At 39.3% G+C, this 19,390-nt stretch overlaps 1 protein-coding gene across 16 annotated transcripts in view; it reads right to left on the minus strand.

Moving 5' to 3' along the window:
- The window catches only part of MON2 (MON2 homolog, regulator of endosome-to-Golgi trafficking), a 127,340-nt gene that overhangs the window by 72,068 nt on the left and 35,882 nt on the right, over positions 1-19,390 (minus strand). For all 16 annotated transcript variants that reach the window (XR_010148004.1, XR_010148003.1, XM_001165785.7 and 13 more), the window contains one exon: positions 13,828-14,022. Coding sequence is in view for 14 of the 16 variants with exons in the window: in XM_001165785.7 (XP_001165785.3) it covers positions 13,828-14,022 (195 nt within the window). In the remaining 2 variants the exon portion in view is untranslated. The remainder of the gene's footprint in view (positions 1-13,827; positions 14,023-19,390) is intronic.

Raw genomic sequence — 19,390 nt, forward strand, 5'->3', positions numbered from 1 at the left:
GTAGAAAATTAGTTTGGACAAGACAATTTAGCCTCATTGATTCCTTTCTAAAAACAGTAAGTCAAGGGCAGAAAAGAGATATGCTAGCCTCTTTTTTTTTTCTCTTTTGAGACAGTTTCACTCTGTTGCCCAGGCTGAAGTACAGTGGCTCAATCTTGGCTCACTGCAACCTCCACCTCCTGGGTTCAAGTGATTCTCGTGCCTTAGCCTCCTGAGAAGGTGGGATTGCAAGCCACCATGCCGAGTTAATTTTTGTATTTTTAGTAGAGATGGGGTTTCGCCATGTTGGCCAGGATGGTCTCGGACTCCTGACCTCAAGTGATCCACCCGCCTTGGCCTTCCAAAGTGCTGGGATTATAGGCGTGAGCCACCACACCCCAGCCACTAGCCCCTTATAATTAAGTTTCATAAATTCCTTAAGGGTACTTGTTTAAGGAATATGTGGGTACACATTCTAAGTGATTCAGAGAGCAGAAAAGCACCTACCTTGGATGACAGAAAGGGAAAATAATATAGTATAGTAGCTATTAATATACCTAATGAGTGAGAAATTCTAATTTCTAAATTCTAATGGGTGATAAATTCTAATATACCTAATGAGTGAGAAATTCTAATTTCCTCTAGTCACTCTAGATGTATTAACAGAACCTTTAAAGATTAATTATCTTCACCCTTGAACTACCTGATAGAGTGAGATAACCTGGTGAATACTGGGAAGCACATAATTCTCTAGGGTAGTCATTCCCAAAGTGTGGTCCCTGGGCCCCTTAGGAGTCCCTGAGACCATTTCAGGTGGTCTGCAATTTCAAACTTATTTTCATAATATACTATTTGCCATTTTCAATGCACGTGGGCCAAATGGCTGGTGCCTTAGCAGAAATCAAGGCAGTAACCCCAAACTGTACTAGTGTCATTGGATTCTTCACTGCCACGTATGATTTTAAAAAACAAAAATGGTTTTACTTAAGAACCATAATAAACGGGCCGGGCAAGGTGGCTTATGCCTGTAATCCTTCCACTTTGGGAGGCTGAGGCGGGTGGATCACTTGAGGTCAGGAATTCAAAACTAGCCTTGCCAACATGGTGAAACCCCGTCTCTACTAAAAATATTTTTAAAATTAGCCAGGCATAGTGGCAGGCACCTGTAATCCCAGCTACTTGGGAGGCTGAGGCAGGAGAGTCGCTTGAACCTGGGAGGCAGAGGTTGCAGTGAGCCGAGATCGCGCCACTGCACTCCAACCTGGGCAATGAGAGTGAAATTCCATCTTTAAAAAAAAAGATTAATTTTTATTTAAAAAAAGAGCCATAATAAACAAAACTAAAATAAAAATAAAATACAGATTGATTTTGTTAAATCTGACCCATAAGTACATGTCTTTTTTTTTTTGAGATGGAGTCTCAAAAAAAATAATATCTTTACATATTATATAACATATAATTATAAATATATATTATTATACATATAATATCTTATATACTTTGGATATTTTGGCACCTGCCACCACACCCGGCTAATTTTTTGTATTTTTTAGTAGAGATGGGGTTTCACCAGGTTGGCCAGGTTGGTCTCAAACTCCTGACCTCAGGGGATCGGTCTCCTAAAGTGCTGGGATTACAGGCGTGAGCCACTGCGCCTGGCCAAGTACATGCCTTTTTAATGTTCCTTGTGACAAAACAGGAAGTACACACGAAGCATTTTTACTGTGTATCAAAGTACCATCATTGTTGGAAGAAAAGCATAGCTGTGAACTGAGCTAGTCTTTTTACCCTGTGGAATAACATTTTAACTGAAAAAGCAAACAGTAAATCATGATTATTTACATTTGTATATACTGTACAAACAGTTTCTCAAAAATAAACAAAGTACGCCTGTCACTTTAGGGTAAACAACTGACAGTGTTTGTTGCCAATAATAAAATTTGAGCTTTCAAACAAAAATCAGAATTTAAAAAAACTTGTATCTACCCTATAACCTAAGACTCTTCTGATAAATGGTGGTGATATTAACAAATGTAATATTTGCAGGAAGTGATAACATTTGGAATATCTACACAACTAAAATACATGATGTTACAAAATCATGCATGACTAAAAGATCCATTTGAAATGTAAGACCAATGAAATGAATTTTACTGTAACACAGTATAAAAACGTTTCAGATCCTAGACCTGTAAGAAAGTGTCGGCAGGGTGTGGTGGCTCACGCAGTAATTCCAACACTTTGGGAGGCAGAGGCGGGCAGATCACGAGGTCAGGAGATCGAGACCATCCTGGCTAACGGGGTGAAACCTCGTCTCTACTGAAAATACAAAAAATGTGCCGGGCGTGGTGGCAGGCGCCAGTAGTCCCAGCTACTCAGGAGGCTGAGGCAGGAGAATGGCATGAATCCAGGAGGCGGAGCTTACAGTGAGCCGAGATCACGCCACTGCACTCCAGCCAGGGTGACAGAGCGAGACTCCGTCTCAAGAAGACAAAGAAAAAAAGAGAGTGTACCGTTTGGTATAGTATCAAAGAAGAATATCCACCATTATTATCTAAAAAGGCCATTAATATAATTCTGCCTTTCAACTACATGTCTTTATGAAGCCAGATTTTCATCATTATGTGTCAACCCAAAAAAAATCACAACAGAATGAAGACAAAAGATATGAGAATCCAGCTGTCTCCTATTAAGCCAGACATTCAAGACATTTACATTTGGAAAATGTAAAATAATTTTTTCTTTAAAACATAATTATTTTTCATAAAAATTTATGTTAACATGTAATAGGTTTAGTATCATTTCAGCTTTAATTCTTAATAAAGTAAATAATGATAGAAATAACTCACATGCACAAAAGCTCCTAAATATTTTTTAAGAATATAAAGGGGTCACTGTTTTCATAGGGCATTCAACATGATTTATTTATTTTGGGTCCTGATACCTCTGTCTTGGATCCCCAAGTGTCACTCCCTCCCAGCATTCCCCTCTCACCACCCACCCCCAGTATCACTCAGCTGAGGCGATTTCAGGGACTAGTAGGGACACAAAGGGCTGAATGATTGGAACAGTGGTGTGCTGCTAGAGGTGGCAGACAGCCAGGGCATCCCCAGTGCCTTTCTGCTCTGGAACATTCTGTGACCCGTCGGGGTGTTTTGAATGGTAGCACCCCCTCTTCCACATGGTTATTTATTAAATGAGCACTTCCTGTTGCAAAAAAAGTAATAAAAGAGTATAAAGCAGTCTTGAGACTAAAAAGTATAAGAATTATTCCTCTAGTATGTCTTCTAGGAGATGTACCATTTCCAGGTTTAAATAAAGAAAATACAGAAAAATAAGAGAGAGGCATCACACATCAACCATATATAGCTTGCCCCCCAACTACCAGGCATCTAACTTTTGCCCTTGAAGAAACTGTAGAATGCCTAAATTTTTCTAAGCTAACATGTCCCAATGTAGCCAATTACAATACTGAGGAATTACTTTCTTATATATATCTGAAAATCTCAACTTTGCCAACTTAGTCCTAGAGTTCCTTATTAGGAACCAATGTTTTACCAGTTGATCATCACCCACAATTCACAAGTAAAGCAGGAAAACAGGCTTTCCTCTTCCTTTAGGCAGTAACTTTCCATTTTTTTCTGTTGCTGGCTGTGCTGTCATCTGTCCCACGTTGTCCCCCTACACCCCCACCAATTAAAGGGACAAAGGTCAAAATATGGAGAATGGTATAGAAGCAATACAAGAAACTTGGCACTGTCAGCCTTGGAGAAAGAAAAAAAAAAAGAGAGCGAGAACTAAGAAAACAGTGAAGTAGTAAAGTGCAGTGGGGTTAGAAGTGTGTTATGGAGCCTAAAAAATTAGTTAACACCCCAGTTTTGCAGCTTATAAACTGCATAATCTCAGGCAAACTATATAAGCATCCTGGTCCTCATTTTCTCAGCTATAAAACTCAAATATGAATGTCTGCTTCATAGGGTTGTAGTAAAGTTAAAATGTATTAATGTATGCAAAGCAATGCTATGGTCTAAATGTTTATATACCCCCAAAATTCATGTGTTGAAGCCTATTCCCCAGTGGGATGATATTTGAAGGTGGAGTCTTTCGGAGGAAATTAGGTTATAAGGCTGAAACCCTCATGAATGGGATTGTGCCCTTATAAGAAGATACTTGAGAGGCTTCTTCCTCTCTCTACTCTCCACCATTTAAGAATAAAATGAGAAGACAGACATCTGCAAACCAGGAAGTACACCCTTACCAGACACCAGATATGCTAGTAGCTTGATCTTAGATTTCTGAGGCTCCAGAACTTTGAGATTTAAGCTACACAGTTTCTGGCATATTTTATATAACAGCCCGAACTAAGACAATTACTTTGTACAGTGTCCAGAACAGATGAACTCAATAAAACAATTTCATCCAAAATGGAAATTACTGAGGAATTAAGATATCTGTATCTCTGAAAAGGTTATTAGATAAATTGTTAAATAACAGAATTGATAGACAGAAACCAAGTATCTCAGCTTGGCCCAAGTATCTTTAGTCTGTCATAACAAGATAACCAGAGACTGGGTGGCTTAAATGACAGAAATTTATTTGTTACAATTCTGGAGGCTGGAAATATGAGATAGAGGTGTTAGCGTGGTCAGGTTCTGCTGAGGGCCCTGTTCTGAGCTTGCAAATGGATGCTTTCTTCCTTTGTCTTCACATGGTGGAGGGCAAGAAAGTGAGAGAGCAAGCATGCTCTGGTGTCTTTCTATGAGGGAACTAATCCCATCATGAGGGTCCCACCCTCATGCCTTCATCTAAGCCTAATTATCTCCCAAAGGCCACATATCCAAATACTGTCATGTTGGGGACTGGGGCTTCAATATATTAATTTTGGGGGATATAGTTCAACCCATAGCATCAAATTTTATTTAAAAAAAAAGATGATGATGATAAATAAGTTGGGAGGTCCTGGTTAGCAACAGAAACAAAATGTGAATTTTGCATTTGTTACTATGAAGATGTAACTAGGCTGCATTACTGAGGAGAACAGAATACTTGTTTTTCCAGGACTGACTAGTGGATATGAAAAGGAAAAGGGGAACTGTTTTCTCTTCCTATAGTCTTAACTTAATGTAGTTAAGAAACATTCTAAAGAAAGGAGGAGGAGGAGCCCTTCTAAGACAGCCCTGCTAATATTTAGGGAACAAGTGAGGAAGTGGTATTTAGTTGGCCTAGTGACAGGAACAAAAACTTTCTAAACATTTGGACCACCATATGACCTGGCCACCTGATTTAATAGCAACTATGGCAACTACACTGGCCCTTAAAGTTCTTCTCCTTTTTAAAAATCCCTCCTATCCTGTTGACTTTCCATGGTGACTGATATTACCATATTGTAATTATTTTCATTTCCACTATTTTGTTTACTTAAAAATATTTTTTTTAATTTTTATGAGTATATAGTAGGTATGTAACATTTATAGAGTAAATGAAATATTCTGATACAGGCATATAATGCATAATCATCACATCAGGGGAAATGGGCTACACATCACCTCAAGCATTTATCATTTCTTTATGCTAAAACATTCCAATTATATTTATTTATTTATTTATTTATTTATTTATTTATTTAGAGATGGAGTTTTGCTCTTGTTGCCCAGCCTGGAGTGCAATGGCACAATCTTGGCTTGCCACAACCTCCACCTCCTGGGTTCAAGCGATTCTCCTGCCTCAGCCTCCCGAGTAGCTGGGATTACAGGCATACACCACTATGCCCGAATAATTTTGTATTTTTAGTAGAGACGGTGTTTCTCCATGTTGGTCAGGCTGGTCTTGAACTCCCGACCTCATGTGATCTGGCCACCTTGGCCTCCCAAAGTGCTGAGACTACAAGCGTGAGCCATGGCGCCTGGCCTCTTTTAGTTATTTTTGAATGTACATTACTGTTGACTAATCACCCTGTTGTGCTATCAAATACTAGATCTTATTCATTCTATCTACCCATATTTTTGTACCCATTAACCATCCCTACTTTCCCCCTGCTCCCCATCTCCACCAACCTTCCCAGCTGCTGGTAACCACCATTCTATTCTCTCTCTCCATTAGTTCAATTGTTTTAACTTTTAGCTCTTACAAACGAGTGAGAACATGTGAAGTTTGTCTTTCTGTGCCTGGCTAATTTCACTTAACATAATGTCCTGCAGTTCCATCCATATTGTTGCAAATGACAGGATCTCACTTTTCTTTTTATGGTTGAATAGTACTCCATTGCCTATATGTACTAACTTTTCTCGATCCATTCATCTGTCAATGGATACTTTGGTTGCTACTAAATCTTGACAATCATGAATAGTGCTGCAATAAACATGGGAGTGCAGGAATCTTTTCAATATTAAAAAATATTTAATTGTGGTAAAACCATACAATATAAAACCCCAACAATATTTACGTGTACAGTTGAGTAGTATCAACTGTTTCACATCGTTGTGTAAAAAACTCTCTAGAACTTTTTTTTTTTTCCTGAGATGGAGTCTTGCTCTTGTCACCCAGGCTGGAGTGCAATCGTGTGATCTCAGTTCACTGCAACCTCTGCCTCCCAGATTCAAGCAATTCTCCTGCCTCAGCCTATCAAGTAGTTGGAATTACAGGTGTGCGCCACCACACCCAGCTAATTTTTTTGTATTTTTAGTAGAGACGGGGTTTCACCATGTTGGCCAAGGTCTCAATCTCCTGAGCTCAGGTGATCCATCCACCTTGGCCTTACAAAGTGCTGGGATTACAGGCATGCACCACTGCACCTGGGCTCTAGAACTTTTTTATCTTGCAAAACTGAAATGCTATACCCACTCAACACTAACTCCTTATCCCTTTGTCCTCCTGGTCCTTGGCAACGACCATTCCATTTTCTCTATGAATTTGACTACTCAAGGTACCATGCATAAGTGGAATTACACAGTAATTTGTCCTCTTGACTCACTTATTTCACTCAGCATGATGTCCTCAAAGTTCCAGTAACAGGATTTCCTTCTTTAAGGCTGAATGATATTCCAACATATGTATACACTGTATTTTCTTGGTTTGTTCATCTGACAATGAACACTGGAACTGCTTTCACCTCTTGGCTATTACAAAAATGCGACAATGAACATGGGTGTACAAGCATTTCTTTGAAATCACACTTTCAATTCTTTTGTATTTATATGCATAAGTAGTATTGCTGGGTCATATGTAATTCTATTTTCAGGTTTTTGAGGAACCTGCATACTGCTTTCCATTGAGGCTGCACCATTTTATATTCCCACCAACAGTGCACAAGGGTTCCAATTTTCTCCACATCCTTGCCAACACTTGTTATTTTCTGGTGTTCTGTTGTGTTTTTAACAGTGACCACTCATGGGCATAAGCCTCATTACAGTTTTGCTCTGCATTTCTCTAATGATTGGAGATGTTGAGCATCTTTTCATATGCTTGTTGGACATTGGTATATCTTCTTTGGAGAAATATCTATTCATGTCCTGTGCCTATTTTTTAACATTAGTTTTTTGTTGTTGTTGAGTTGTAGGAGTTCTTTATATATTTTGAATATTAATCCCTTTTCAGGTATGTAATTTGTGAATCTTTTCTCCCAAGTGTTGCCTTTTCACTCTGGATATGGTTTGGGGCTCTGTCCCCAACCAAATCTCATCTTTAATTCCCACGTGTTCTGGGAGGGACCCGGTGGGAGGTAATTGAATCATGGGGACAGGTCTTTCTCATGCTGTTATCATGATAGTGAATAAATCTCACGAGATCTGATGATTTTAAAAAGGGAGTTTCTCTGCAAAATCTCTCTTCTTGTGTCTACCACCATTTGTGATGTGCCTTTCACCTTCCTCCAAGATTGTGAGGCCTCGCCAGCCATGTGGAACTGTAAGTCCACTAATCTTCTTTATTTTGTAAATTGCCCAGTCTTGGGTATGCCTTTATCAGCAGTGTGAAAATGGACTACTACAGTAAATTGGAACCAGGAGTGGGGTGCTGTGGAAAAGATACCTAAAAATGTGGAAGTGACTTCGGAACTGGGTAACAGGCAGATGTTGGAACAGTTTGGAGGGCTCAGAAGAAGACACAAAAATGTGGGAAAGTTTGGAACTTCCTAGAGACTTGAATGGCTTTGACCAAAATGCTGATAAGGATATGGAAAATGAAATCCAGGATGAGATGGTCTCAGATGGAGATGAGGAACTTGTTGGGAACTGGAGTAAAGGTGACTCTTGTTATGTTTTAGCAAAGGGACTGGCAGCGTTTTGCCCCTGCCCTAGAGATTTGTGGAACTTTGAACTTGGGAGAAATGATTGAGGATACCTGGCAGAAGGCATTTCTTTCTTTCTTTTTTTTTTTTTTTTTTGAGATGGAGTCTTGCTCTGTCACCCAGGCTGGAGTGCAGTGGAGCGATCTCGGCTCATTGCAAGCTCTGCCTCCTGGGTTCATGCCATTCTCCTGCCTCAGCCTCCCGAGTAGCTGGGACTACAAGTGCCTGCCACCACGCTCGGCTAGTTTTTTTTTTGTATTTTAGTAGAGATGGGGTTTCACCACGTTAGCCACGATGGTCTCAATCTCCTGACCTCATGACCCACCTGCCTCAGCCTCCCAAAGTGCTGGGATTACAGGCGTGAGCCACCACGCTCAGCCGGCAGAAGTCATTTCTAAGCAGCAAAGCATTCAAGAGGTGACTTGGGTGCTGTTAAAGACATTCAGTTTTAAAAGGGAAACAGAGCATAAAAGGTTGGAAAATTTGCAGCCTGACAATGCAATAGAAAAGAAAATCCGAGGCCAGGTGCAGTGGCTCATGCCTATAATCCCAGCACTTTGGGAGGCCAAGGCGGGTGGGTTGCTTGAGGTCAGGAGTTCAAGACCAGCCTGGCCAACATGGTGAAACCCCATCTCTACTAAAAATACAAAAATTAGCCGGGTGTGGGGGCTCACACCTGCAATCCTAGCTACTCAGGAGGCTGAGGCGGGAGAATCACTTGAACCCAGGAGGTAGAGGTTGCAGTGAGCCAAGATGGGGCCACTGCACTCCAGCCTGGGATACAGAGCAAGACTCCATCCCTCCCCACAAAAAGAAAAGAAAATCCCATTTTCTGAGGAGAATTTCAAGCTGGCTGTAGAGATTTGCATAAGTAACAAGGAGCTGAATGTTAATCACCAAGACAATGGGGAAAATGTCTCCAGGGCATGTCAGAGACCTTTGAGGCAGCCCCTCCCATCATAGATCCAGAGGTCTATGAGGAAAACGTGGTTTTGTGGGCTGGGCCCAAGGTCCCTGTGCTGTGTGCTTGGTCCCCTGCATCCCAGCCACTCCAGCCGTGACTGAAAGGGGTCAACATAGAGCTCGGGCCGTAGCTTCAGAGGGTGCAAGCATCAAGCCTTGGCAGCTTCCACATGGTGTTGAGCCTGCGAGTGCAGAGAAGTCAAGAATTGAGGTTTGGAAACCTCTGCCTAGATTTCAGAAGATGTATGGAAACATCTGGATGCCCAGGCAGAAGTTTGCTGTAGGAGCAGGGTCTTCATGGAGAACCTCTGCTAGGGCAATACAGAAGGGAAATGTGAGGTCAGAGCCCCCACACAGAGTTCCTACTGGAGCACTGCCTAGTGGAGCTGTGAGAAGAGGGCCACCATCCAGACACCAGAATGACAGATTCACCAACAGCTTGCACCGTGCACCTGGAAGACCCACAGACACTCAACAGCAGGCCATGAAAGCACCTGGAAGGGAGGCTGTATCCTGCAAAGCCACAGGAGTGGAGCTGCCCAAGACTATGGGAACCCTCCTCTTGCATCAGTGTGATCTGGATGTCAGACATGGAGTCAAAGGAGGTCATTTTGGAGCTTTAAGATTTGACCGCCCTGCTGAATTTCGGACTTGCATGGGGCCTGTAGCCCCTTTGTTTTGGCAAGTTTCTCCCATTTAGAATGGCTGTATTTACCCAATGCTTGTACCCCCATTGTATCTAGGAAGTAATTAACTTGTTTTGATTTTACAGGCTCATAGGCAGAAGAGACTTGCCTTGTCTCAGTTGAGCCTTTGGACTGTGGACTTCTGAGTTAATGCTGAAATGAGTTAAGACTTTGGGGACTGGTGGCAAGGCATGATTGGTTTTGAAATATGAGGACCTATGAGACTTGGGAGGCCAGGGGCGGAATGATATGGTTTGGTTGTGTCCCCACCCAAATCTCATCTTGAATTCCTACGTGTTGTGGGAGGGACCTGGTGGGAGGTAATGAATCATGGGAGGCAGGTCTTTCCCATGCTGTTCTCATGATAGTAAGTCTCACAAGATCTGGTGGTTTTAAAAGGGGGGTTTCCCTGCATAAGCGCTCTTCTCTTGTCTGCCGCCATGTGAGATGTGTCTTTCACCTTCAGCCACGATTGTGAGGCCTCCCCAGCCACATGGAACTGTAAGTCCAATAAATCTCTTTCTTTTGTAAATTGCCCAGTCTCGGGTATGTCTTTATCAGCAGTGTGAAAACTAATACAACTCTGCTGGCTTCTTTCTTTGAGGTGTAGAAGATTTTAAGTTTGATGCAGTTCCATTTGTCTATTGTTGTTTTGTTGCCTGTGCTTTTAGTATCATAGTCAGGAAATCATTGTGAAATCCAATGTCATAAAGATTTTCCCCTATGTTTTCTTTTAGGAATTTTTTAGTTTTAAATCTTGTGTTTAGGTCATGAATCCATTTTGAATTATTTTTTGTACATGGCATAAGGTAAGGGTCTAACCTCATTCTTTTGCATGTGAATATCCGGTTTTCCCAGCATAATGGTTAAAGAGACTATCCTTTCTCCACTGACTGGTCTTGGCACCCTTTTCAAAGATCACTTGACCATATATATGAGAGTTTATTTTTGGGCTCTCCATTCTGTTCCATGGGTTTTTGTGTGTGTCTTTATGCCAGTACCACTTTATGCTATTCTGATTACTGTAGCTTTGTAATATGTTTTGAAATCAGGGAGTGTGAGACTTCCAACTTTGTTCTTTTTTCTCAAGATAGTTTTGGCAATTTGGGGTCCCTTGAGATTCAATATGAATTTTAAGATGGTTTCTTCTACTTCTGCAAAAATTGCTGTTGGAATTTTGATAGGAACTGCATTTAATTCATAGATCTCTTTAGATTATATGGACATTTTAACAATTTTAAGTCTTTTAATCATGAACACTGGATATCTTTCCATTTCTTTGTGTCTTAAATTTCTTTCAATAATGTTTTATAGTTTCCAGTGCATAGGTCTTTCACCTTCTTGGTTAAGTTTATGCCTAAGTATTTTTATTCTTTTTGGTACTTTGCAAATGAAATTGTTTTCTTAATTTCTTTCTGGAATTGTTCACTGTTAGTGTATAGAGACATATTTGCAACTTTGCTATGTTTATTAGTTCTAACAGTTTTTCTGGTGTGGAATATTTAGGGTTTTCTAGATATAACATACATTAGCAAACAGAGATAATGTTACTTCTTCCTTTCCAATGTGGATGCCTTTTATTTCTTTTTCATTCCTAGTTGCTCTGGCTAGGAGTTCCAGTACCATGTTGAATAGAAGTGGCAAGAGTAGGCAATCTTGCCTTGTTCCTGATCTTAGAGGGAAAGCTTTCAGGTTTTCACTATCAAGTGTGATATTAGTTATTAGTTATTGTCTCTTCATAAATGGCATTTATTGGGTTAAGTTAGTTTAGTTCTATTCCTAGTTTGTTGAGTGTTTTTATCATGAAAGGATGATGAATTTTGCCAAATACTTTTTCTGCACCAATTGAAATGATCACGTAGTTTTTAACCTTCATTCTTTTAATGTAGTGTATTATATTAACTGATTCTTGTATGTTGAAACGTCCTTACATTCCAGGGATAGATCCCACTTGGTCATGGCGTAGAATCCTTTTAAAATGCTGTTGAATTAAGTTTCCTTGTACTTTCTTGAGAATTTTTTTTATCAATATTTATCAGGGAGCTTGATCTGTTTTTTTTTTCCCTTGTAGTATTTTTGTCTGGCTTTGGTATTAATGCTGGCCTCATAAAATGAGCTTGGAAGTTTTCTCTCCTCTTCAATTCTTTGGAGTTTGTTAATTGTTCTTTCAATGTTTGGTAGACTTTTCCAGTGAAGTCATCTGCTCTTGCGCTTTTCTTTGTTGGAAGGTTTTTCATTATTAATTCAATCTCCATACTAGTTATAGGTCTGTTTAATTTTTTTCTTGTGATGCAGTTTCAGTAGGTTGTATGTTTCAAGGAATTTATTCATTTCTTCTAGGTTATCCAATTTGTTGGCACATAATTCTTCCTAGTAGTCTTTTATGATCCTTTAAATTTCTTATTTCTGTGGCATCAGTTGTAATGTCTCCTCCTTCATTTCTGATTTTAGTTATTTGAGTATTTTCTCTTTTTAGTCTGGATAATGGTTTGTTAATTTTCTTAATCTTTTAAAAAAAAAACAACTTTCATTGATTCTCTCTATTGCTTTTCTATTCTCCATTTTGTTTATTTATGTGGTATTCTTTATTATTTCCTTCCTTCTCCTAACTAGTATGTTGTTTAATTTCCATACATTTGAGACTCTTCTCATTTTGTTTCCACTATTGATTTCTGGCTGGATTCCACTTTGGTCAGAGAAGATACCTGGTATGATTACAATCTTCTTAAATTTGTTGAGACTTGTTTTATGGCTTAACATAAGCTCTATCCTTGAGCATAATCTATGTGCACTTGAAAAGAATGTGTATTCTGCTGATGTTAGGTAGAGTGTTCTGTATATGTCTGTTAGGTCCAACTGTTCTACAGTGTTGTTCGAGTCCTTTGTTTCCTTATTAGTCTTATGTCTGGTTGTTCTACCTTTATTGGAAGTAGAATATTGAAGTCTTCTACTATTATTATATTGTCTGTTTTTAGAATATAGGGCCAGGCATGGTGGCTGACGCCTGTAATCCCAGCACTTTGGGAGGTTGAGGCGGGTGGATCACCTGAGGTCAGGAGTTCAAGACCAGCCTGACCAATAGGGTGAAGCCCCATCTCTACTAAAAATACAAAAATTAGCCAGGTGTGGTGGTGGGTGCCTGTAGTCCCAGCTACTCGGGAGGCTGAAACAGGAGAACTGCTTGAACCCAGGAGGTGGAGGTTGCAGTGAGCCAAGATTGTGCCACTACACTCCAGCCTGGGTGACAGAATGAGACTCCATCTTAAAAAAAAAAAAGAAGAAGAAGAAGAATATAAATGTGAAAAAATTACAGAATGCTGAATTTGACCTAACACAGAATTTTTAAAAAACATGGTGCGTTATTTTTTCTGAGAAACAGTATTTGAATGTTTACGACTAAAGCATTACATAAATAGAATTATCATCCGGAATATCACAATATAATAGGCATCCATTAACTTATGCAAAATAGATACAATATTGGACTGTAAGTCAAAATAATTGGTTTCTAATCCTAGATTTGACCAAATCTTTAATGTCTTTGCTTTAATCTGTTAAGACATATGAAACAGTATAAATGAAAGCAGAATAAACTGAAGAGACTATAATTTTAATAATCCTTCAAATGAGATACAGACAATTAGCTAAGAAGCTGAGTTCCAAAACGACAATTCCTATGCTGCCTTCAGACAACAGGCAATGACTCTGCTTCACACATTATGAATACTCTATAAACATAAGCAAGATTCAAGAAAGGATAGAACAAACCTTTAGAGTACCTACAATACATGTAGGTACTCAAAAAAATTCTGTTGAACTGAATTGAAAAAACTAAATGCGCTACAACAGACCACTTTTTACAAAGGGCACAACATGCAACTATATACACAAATACATAAGGAAATTAGCACTTACCAAAAGACTGTAAAACTGCTTAATCAGAACAGATACTACTCTCAGCAAACGCATGCAGATAGGAAAATATGGTTTTTCAACTGGTGCTGGAGAAGATGAGGTGCTGGAACCTTGTCTGAACTTTATATTTGGAGAAAAGAGCTTTATCACAAGAGGACATACCCTTTCTTTGAGGAGGAAACTAAATTCTTGGTGCTATTTGCAAGGAAAAAAGAAAGAAAAAAATAATTAACTTTATTTGTACTTAATACTTCTAAAAACACAGTCTCACTAGGAAACAAAACTTCTTAATAACCAGTATTAATAATTTAGCTTTACTATAAGTTTATATGTTTTATTATTTTATAGTTTACACACAATTTTGAAATTCGTATTGCACTTAGAGAGTCTAAGGTCAGAACAGTCATCAGAGCCCAGCATAGTGGCTCATGCCTGTAATCTTAGCATTTTGGGAGCCCAAGGTGGGAGGACAGCTTGACCCCAGGAGTTCAAGATGAGCCTTGGCAAAACAGTGAGACTCCATCTCTACAAAAAAAATTTAAAAATTAGCCAGGTATGGTGGCACGCACCAGTAGTCCCAGCAATTTGGGAGGCTGAGGTGGAAGGAACACTTGAACCCAGGAGGTCAAGGCTGCAGTTAGCCGTGATCATGCCACTGCCCTCCAGTCTGGGTAACAGAGCAAGATGCTGTCTCAAATAATAATCATAATCATAATCATAATCAGTATTACAAGAAGTTTTTGAAAGAATATAAGTTTAAAAGGAACATTTAATGATTTTAGAAGTAAGTAATTGGTGATTAACAGAAACTTCAATTTTAGCTGGACACTGGTAATTAAAAACATAAACAGAAGAAAGAAAATACAGCCAGGCATGGTGGCTCAGGCCTGGAATCTTAGCACTTTGGGAGGCTGAGATGGGAGGATTGCTGGCATCCAGGAGTTCAAGACCAGCCTGAGCAACACAGGGAGACCCTGTCTCAACAACAACAACAACAACAAAAATTAGCTGGATATAGTGGTGCCTCCTGCGGTTCCAGCTACTTGGGTGACTAAAGTGGGAGGATCACTTGAGCCCAGGGAGGTTGAGGCTGCAGTGAGCCATGATCACACCACTGTACTCCAATCTGGGCAATGGAGCAAGACCCTATCTCACACAGAAAAAAAAAAAAAAAGAAAAAGAAAAGGAAAAAAGAGAGAAAAGAAAACAAGCTATACAAACTCAAGCAAATAATTTAAAATAGGTAGCTGAGGAGAGAAAATTTCCTAAGAAAGTATAAGTTATATAATTCACTGATTTCATTTTTCAAAGAACAATTCCATTCATGCAGAGATTTAATAATTAACTTAAAATTTTGTTCTGCTTGGACTGCTTAAACAGAACATGATGAGCTGATAAAACATGCAATGGCAAACAAGCATAATTATTTTACAAGTCAGGGAATCTTGCAAATAATTCTTAAATTTTACTTATAGCCATGATATATCATAAAGAAAGCACTCCTAAACCTGTTAATTCCCTGCCTATATTAGCCAAGAGTAATCCCGTTTCACTGACAATATAAGGCCTAGGCTGTATTTAATGACTAGCCTCAAATACATTTTGTTGTTGTCATCCAAATTTCACTGACGCTATAAACAAAGAAAATATCACAAAAATCATTTGACCTAATCCTTTCATCTTACAGAGAAGGAAAATAAGGCATAGAGCAGGTTGTTTGCTCAGAATCACAAAATTTTTTAAATGTATCTTTTTTTTTTTTTTGAGATGGAGTTTCACTCTGTCACCCAGGCTGGAGTGCAATGGCACAATCTCGGCTCACTGCAACCTCCACCTCCCAGGTTCAAGCAATTCTCCTGCCTCAGCCTCCCAAGTAGCTGAGATTACAGACATCTGCCACCACGCCTGGCTAATTTTTGTATTTTTAGTAGAGACGGGGTTTCACCATGTTGGGCAGGCTCTCCTGACCTCAGGTGATCTGCCCGCCTCAGCCTCCTCCCAAAGCACTGTGATTATAGGCATAAGCCACTAAATGTATGTTTTAAAAAATCAGATTCTCAAGAAAGAAAATCCAAAAACATAGATAAATAAAAAGATAAAAATAAAAGTCTTGCCTAATCTCACCTCCTGGAGATAAGTGGACTAGTCATTGTTACTTCTGCAGGTATACTCTTCCAGACTTTTATAAATATTTTAATATACTTTTTCATTCTTTCCTCCAAAATGAGATCTTAAGAGATAAGTGATTTGAAATTATACTCTCACATCTACAGTTAGTTTATCTGACTGCCAAAATGAAAAGTAAAGTCCACTTTCATATTTTACAAAAATAATTATTTTGTATATTGGTTAAAATATATAAACATAGCAGCAATTCTTAAGCAATTCTTAAAAGTTTTACCAATTCACTGTTGCCCTCTCACTGCTCAACTCACTACAGTTGGGTTTCCTCCAGCACTATCACCAACCATCCCAACTCTACTTCTCCACTTCTCATTATACTCATCATGATCTCTGTGGCCAAAGCAAACATTTTCCAGTCTTTCCAGTTTTCATCTTATCAGATCTCTTTGTTTTTGTTTTGTTTTGTTCTGTTTTTGAAATAGGGTCTTGCTCTGTCACCCGGGCTGGAGTGCAGTGGTGTGATCATGGCTCACTGCAGCCTTGACCTCCTGGGGTCAAACGATCCTCCCACCTCTCAGCCTCCCAAGTAGCTGAGACTACAGGCATGTGCCACCAGGCCCAGGTGATTTTTTTTTTTTAATTTTTCGTAGAGACAAGGTCTCACTATGTTGCCCAGGCTGGTCTTGAACTCCTGAGCTCAGGCCATCTGACTGCCTCAGCCCCACAAAGTGCTAAGATTACAGGTGTGAGCCACTATGCCTACCAGATCTCTGTGAACCACCTGATATAACTGATTACTTGCTTCATCTTGAAACTTTCTTTGCTTTTGCCTTTTATTATGTCACACTCTCTTAGATTTGTTCCTGCCTTCTGGCCTTGTGTTCTCAGTCTCTTGTATATGCTCATCCTCAACTGTTTAATGTTGAGCTTCCTCAGAGTTCCAGAGCACCATGCCCTTGCTTTGTACTCTAGGTTCTTACCACAGAAAATCTCATTCACTCCTATATCTTCAATTAGCAACTATATGCCAGTAACATTAAATTTATAATTTCAGCCCCAAACCTTGAAATGCACAAGTCCAACTAACATTTTGCATGTCTCACAGATACCTTGAAATTAGTATATATATGAATAATGTGTCCTTTGTGATAAAAATTCTGCCCATGGAGTACTCCATCTTAGCAAATGGTTCACTGTTCAAGCCAGAAAGCTAGAAATCATCTTTGAGACTGCCTTTTTCATCTTCCACTACAACACTTCATTGAGGCAAAAGGCAAAGCTTCAATGCCCTTAAAGCTTATTTTTCTAGAAGAGAAGACATCCTTTCTCAGGGTCACTGCTCTTCAAATTCCTTCTGTGTGGAGTATTCTTTTCCTGTTCTCTCTATATCTCCTAACTACTCTTAATCCTTCATTTACAAGCTTAAGTATCCTATCACCAACTTGATTTATCTTGATTTATCAAGGCCAGACCTTGATTTATCACCAACTCTCCACCAGGTCTGGCCCCGTTATTCATTTCCTAACACTTTTAATACTTTTCCTTCACAGTACTCATCAAGCCTTATCAACTCAGTTAAAATCTGTCTCCCCATTAGAATTGTAAGTGCCACAGGGCAAAGATTTTATCAGTCTTATTTAACTTCTGTATACTTGGCATAAAACTTAAGTGACTGGTAAATTTTGATTGCATATGTGAATGATGAGTTAAAAAAAGAAACAAATACGTATCTCTGGAAGAAAATTGTACAGGATGAAATTCTAGGATCTTACACAGAGAATTCTTCCCCTTCCATGCTTTACAGCAAGAAGAATAAAGTAAATTTTCTAAGTATAATAAATCCGTGAAAACAGGCCGGGTGCGGTGGCCCACGCCTGTAATCTCAGCACTTTGGGAGGCTGAGGTGGGCAGATCACGAGGTCAGGGGATCGAGACCATCCTGGCCAACACGGTGAAACCCCATCTCTACTAAAAAAAATACAAAAAATTAGCCGGGCGTGGTGGCAGGCACCTGTGGTCCCAACTACTCGGGAGGCTGAGGCAGGAGAATGGCGTGAACACGGGAGGCGGAGCTTGCAGTGAGCCGAGATCGTGCGACTGCACTCCAACCTGGGCGACAGAGCAAGATGCTGTCTCAAAAAAAGAAAAGAAAAGAAAAGAAAAAAATCTGTAAAAACAGTTTCGAATCTTTTCCTATGAAGTCAGAAAACATGACCCAAACATAAAAATTTTAAATTCAAATTCATTAACCAATTCATTCATTCAAATATTTATCAAACACCTGCCATATGCCAGGCACTATTACTAAAGACACCTATACAACAGTGTACTAAATCCCTGCCTCATAGAGTTTATCTTCTTGTAGGGAAAGAGAGAAAATAAAATAATACACAATATGTAATAATATATAATACACATATACGTGTGTGTGTGTGTCAGGCAGGAGGTGATAAGTGCTACAAAGAAAAAGAGAGATAAGAAAGATAATGGTGCTGGTAGGAAAAAAGGTTGTCATTTTACACAACGTGGTTGGGGAAGATGTGTCTGGTAAGTTGACGATTGAGCAAAGCCTTCAAAAAAGTAAGACAGCAAGCCATATGAGGAAAAAAGGATTCCAGGCCCAGGAATAGTAAGTACAAAGGCCCTGGGGCAGGAGTCTGCTTGAGGCATTTCACAAACAACAAGAAGGACAGTGTGGCCAAAGGGTGAGGGCAAAGAGAAGAGAGGAAAGAAACAAGATCAAGGAATATTGGGGACTAAACCATGAAAAGTTCCACAGAGCATAAGGACACTTCATCTTTTAGTCTGATAAGGAGGATATCAACTGAAGCAATTTACAAGAGACTAAAAAGATTCGACTTTTTAAAAATACCATTGTGGATGTGGTGTCACAAACAACTATAATAAGTGGTACAAGTATTAATATATATGCAAGCAGACCAGTTAGGAAGCCAACACAATAATTCAAGTAAGAGGTGATGGTAGCTTAGACTAGAATAATTGTAGAAGTGGTAAGAACTGATTGGATCCTGAATATATTTTGAAGGTGATGGTCGGGATGTGATGTGTATATAAAAAAGAGAGGATACGGAGAGAAACTAATTTGGATCAACATGAGTTCAAATCCCAACTCCATCACTTATAAACCATGAAACTGCAGACAAATTATTTAACCCTCTGGATGTTGTAGTTTCCTCATGTGTAAAACAGTGATAACTGGTATCTCAGGCATTTGGGAAGATAAAAGAGAATATTAATATGTAAGGAATCTGGCACATAGCACGTAGAAGGCAGTCAAGAAATGACAGCTACTATGACTATTATTTATACAAGAGTGCTGGACAAATTATACCTAAATACTGCTTATCCTATTACACTACAAGAAAGGGAATCATCAGTGTATATACTGCTTGCCAAAAGCATTTAACAACTGCCTAAT

The sequence above is a fragment of the Pan troglodytes genome, chromosome 10, assembly GCF_028858775.2.
Source record: "Pan troglodytes isolate AG18354 chromosome 10, NHGRI_mPanTro3-v2.0_pri, whole genome shotgun sequence".
Taxonomy (NCBI): Eukaryota; Metazoa; Chordata; class Mammalia; order Primates; family Hominidae; genus Pan; species Pan troglodytes.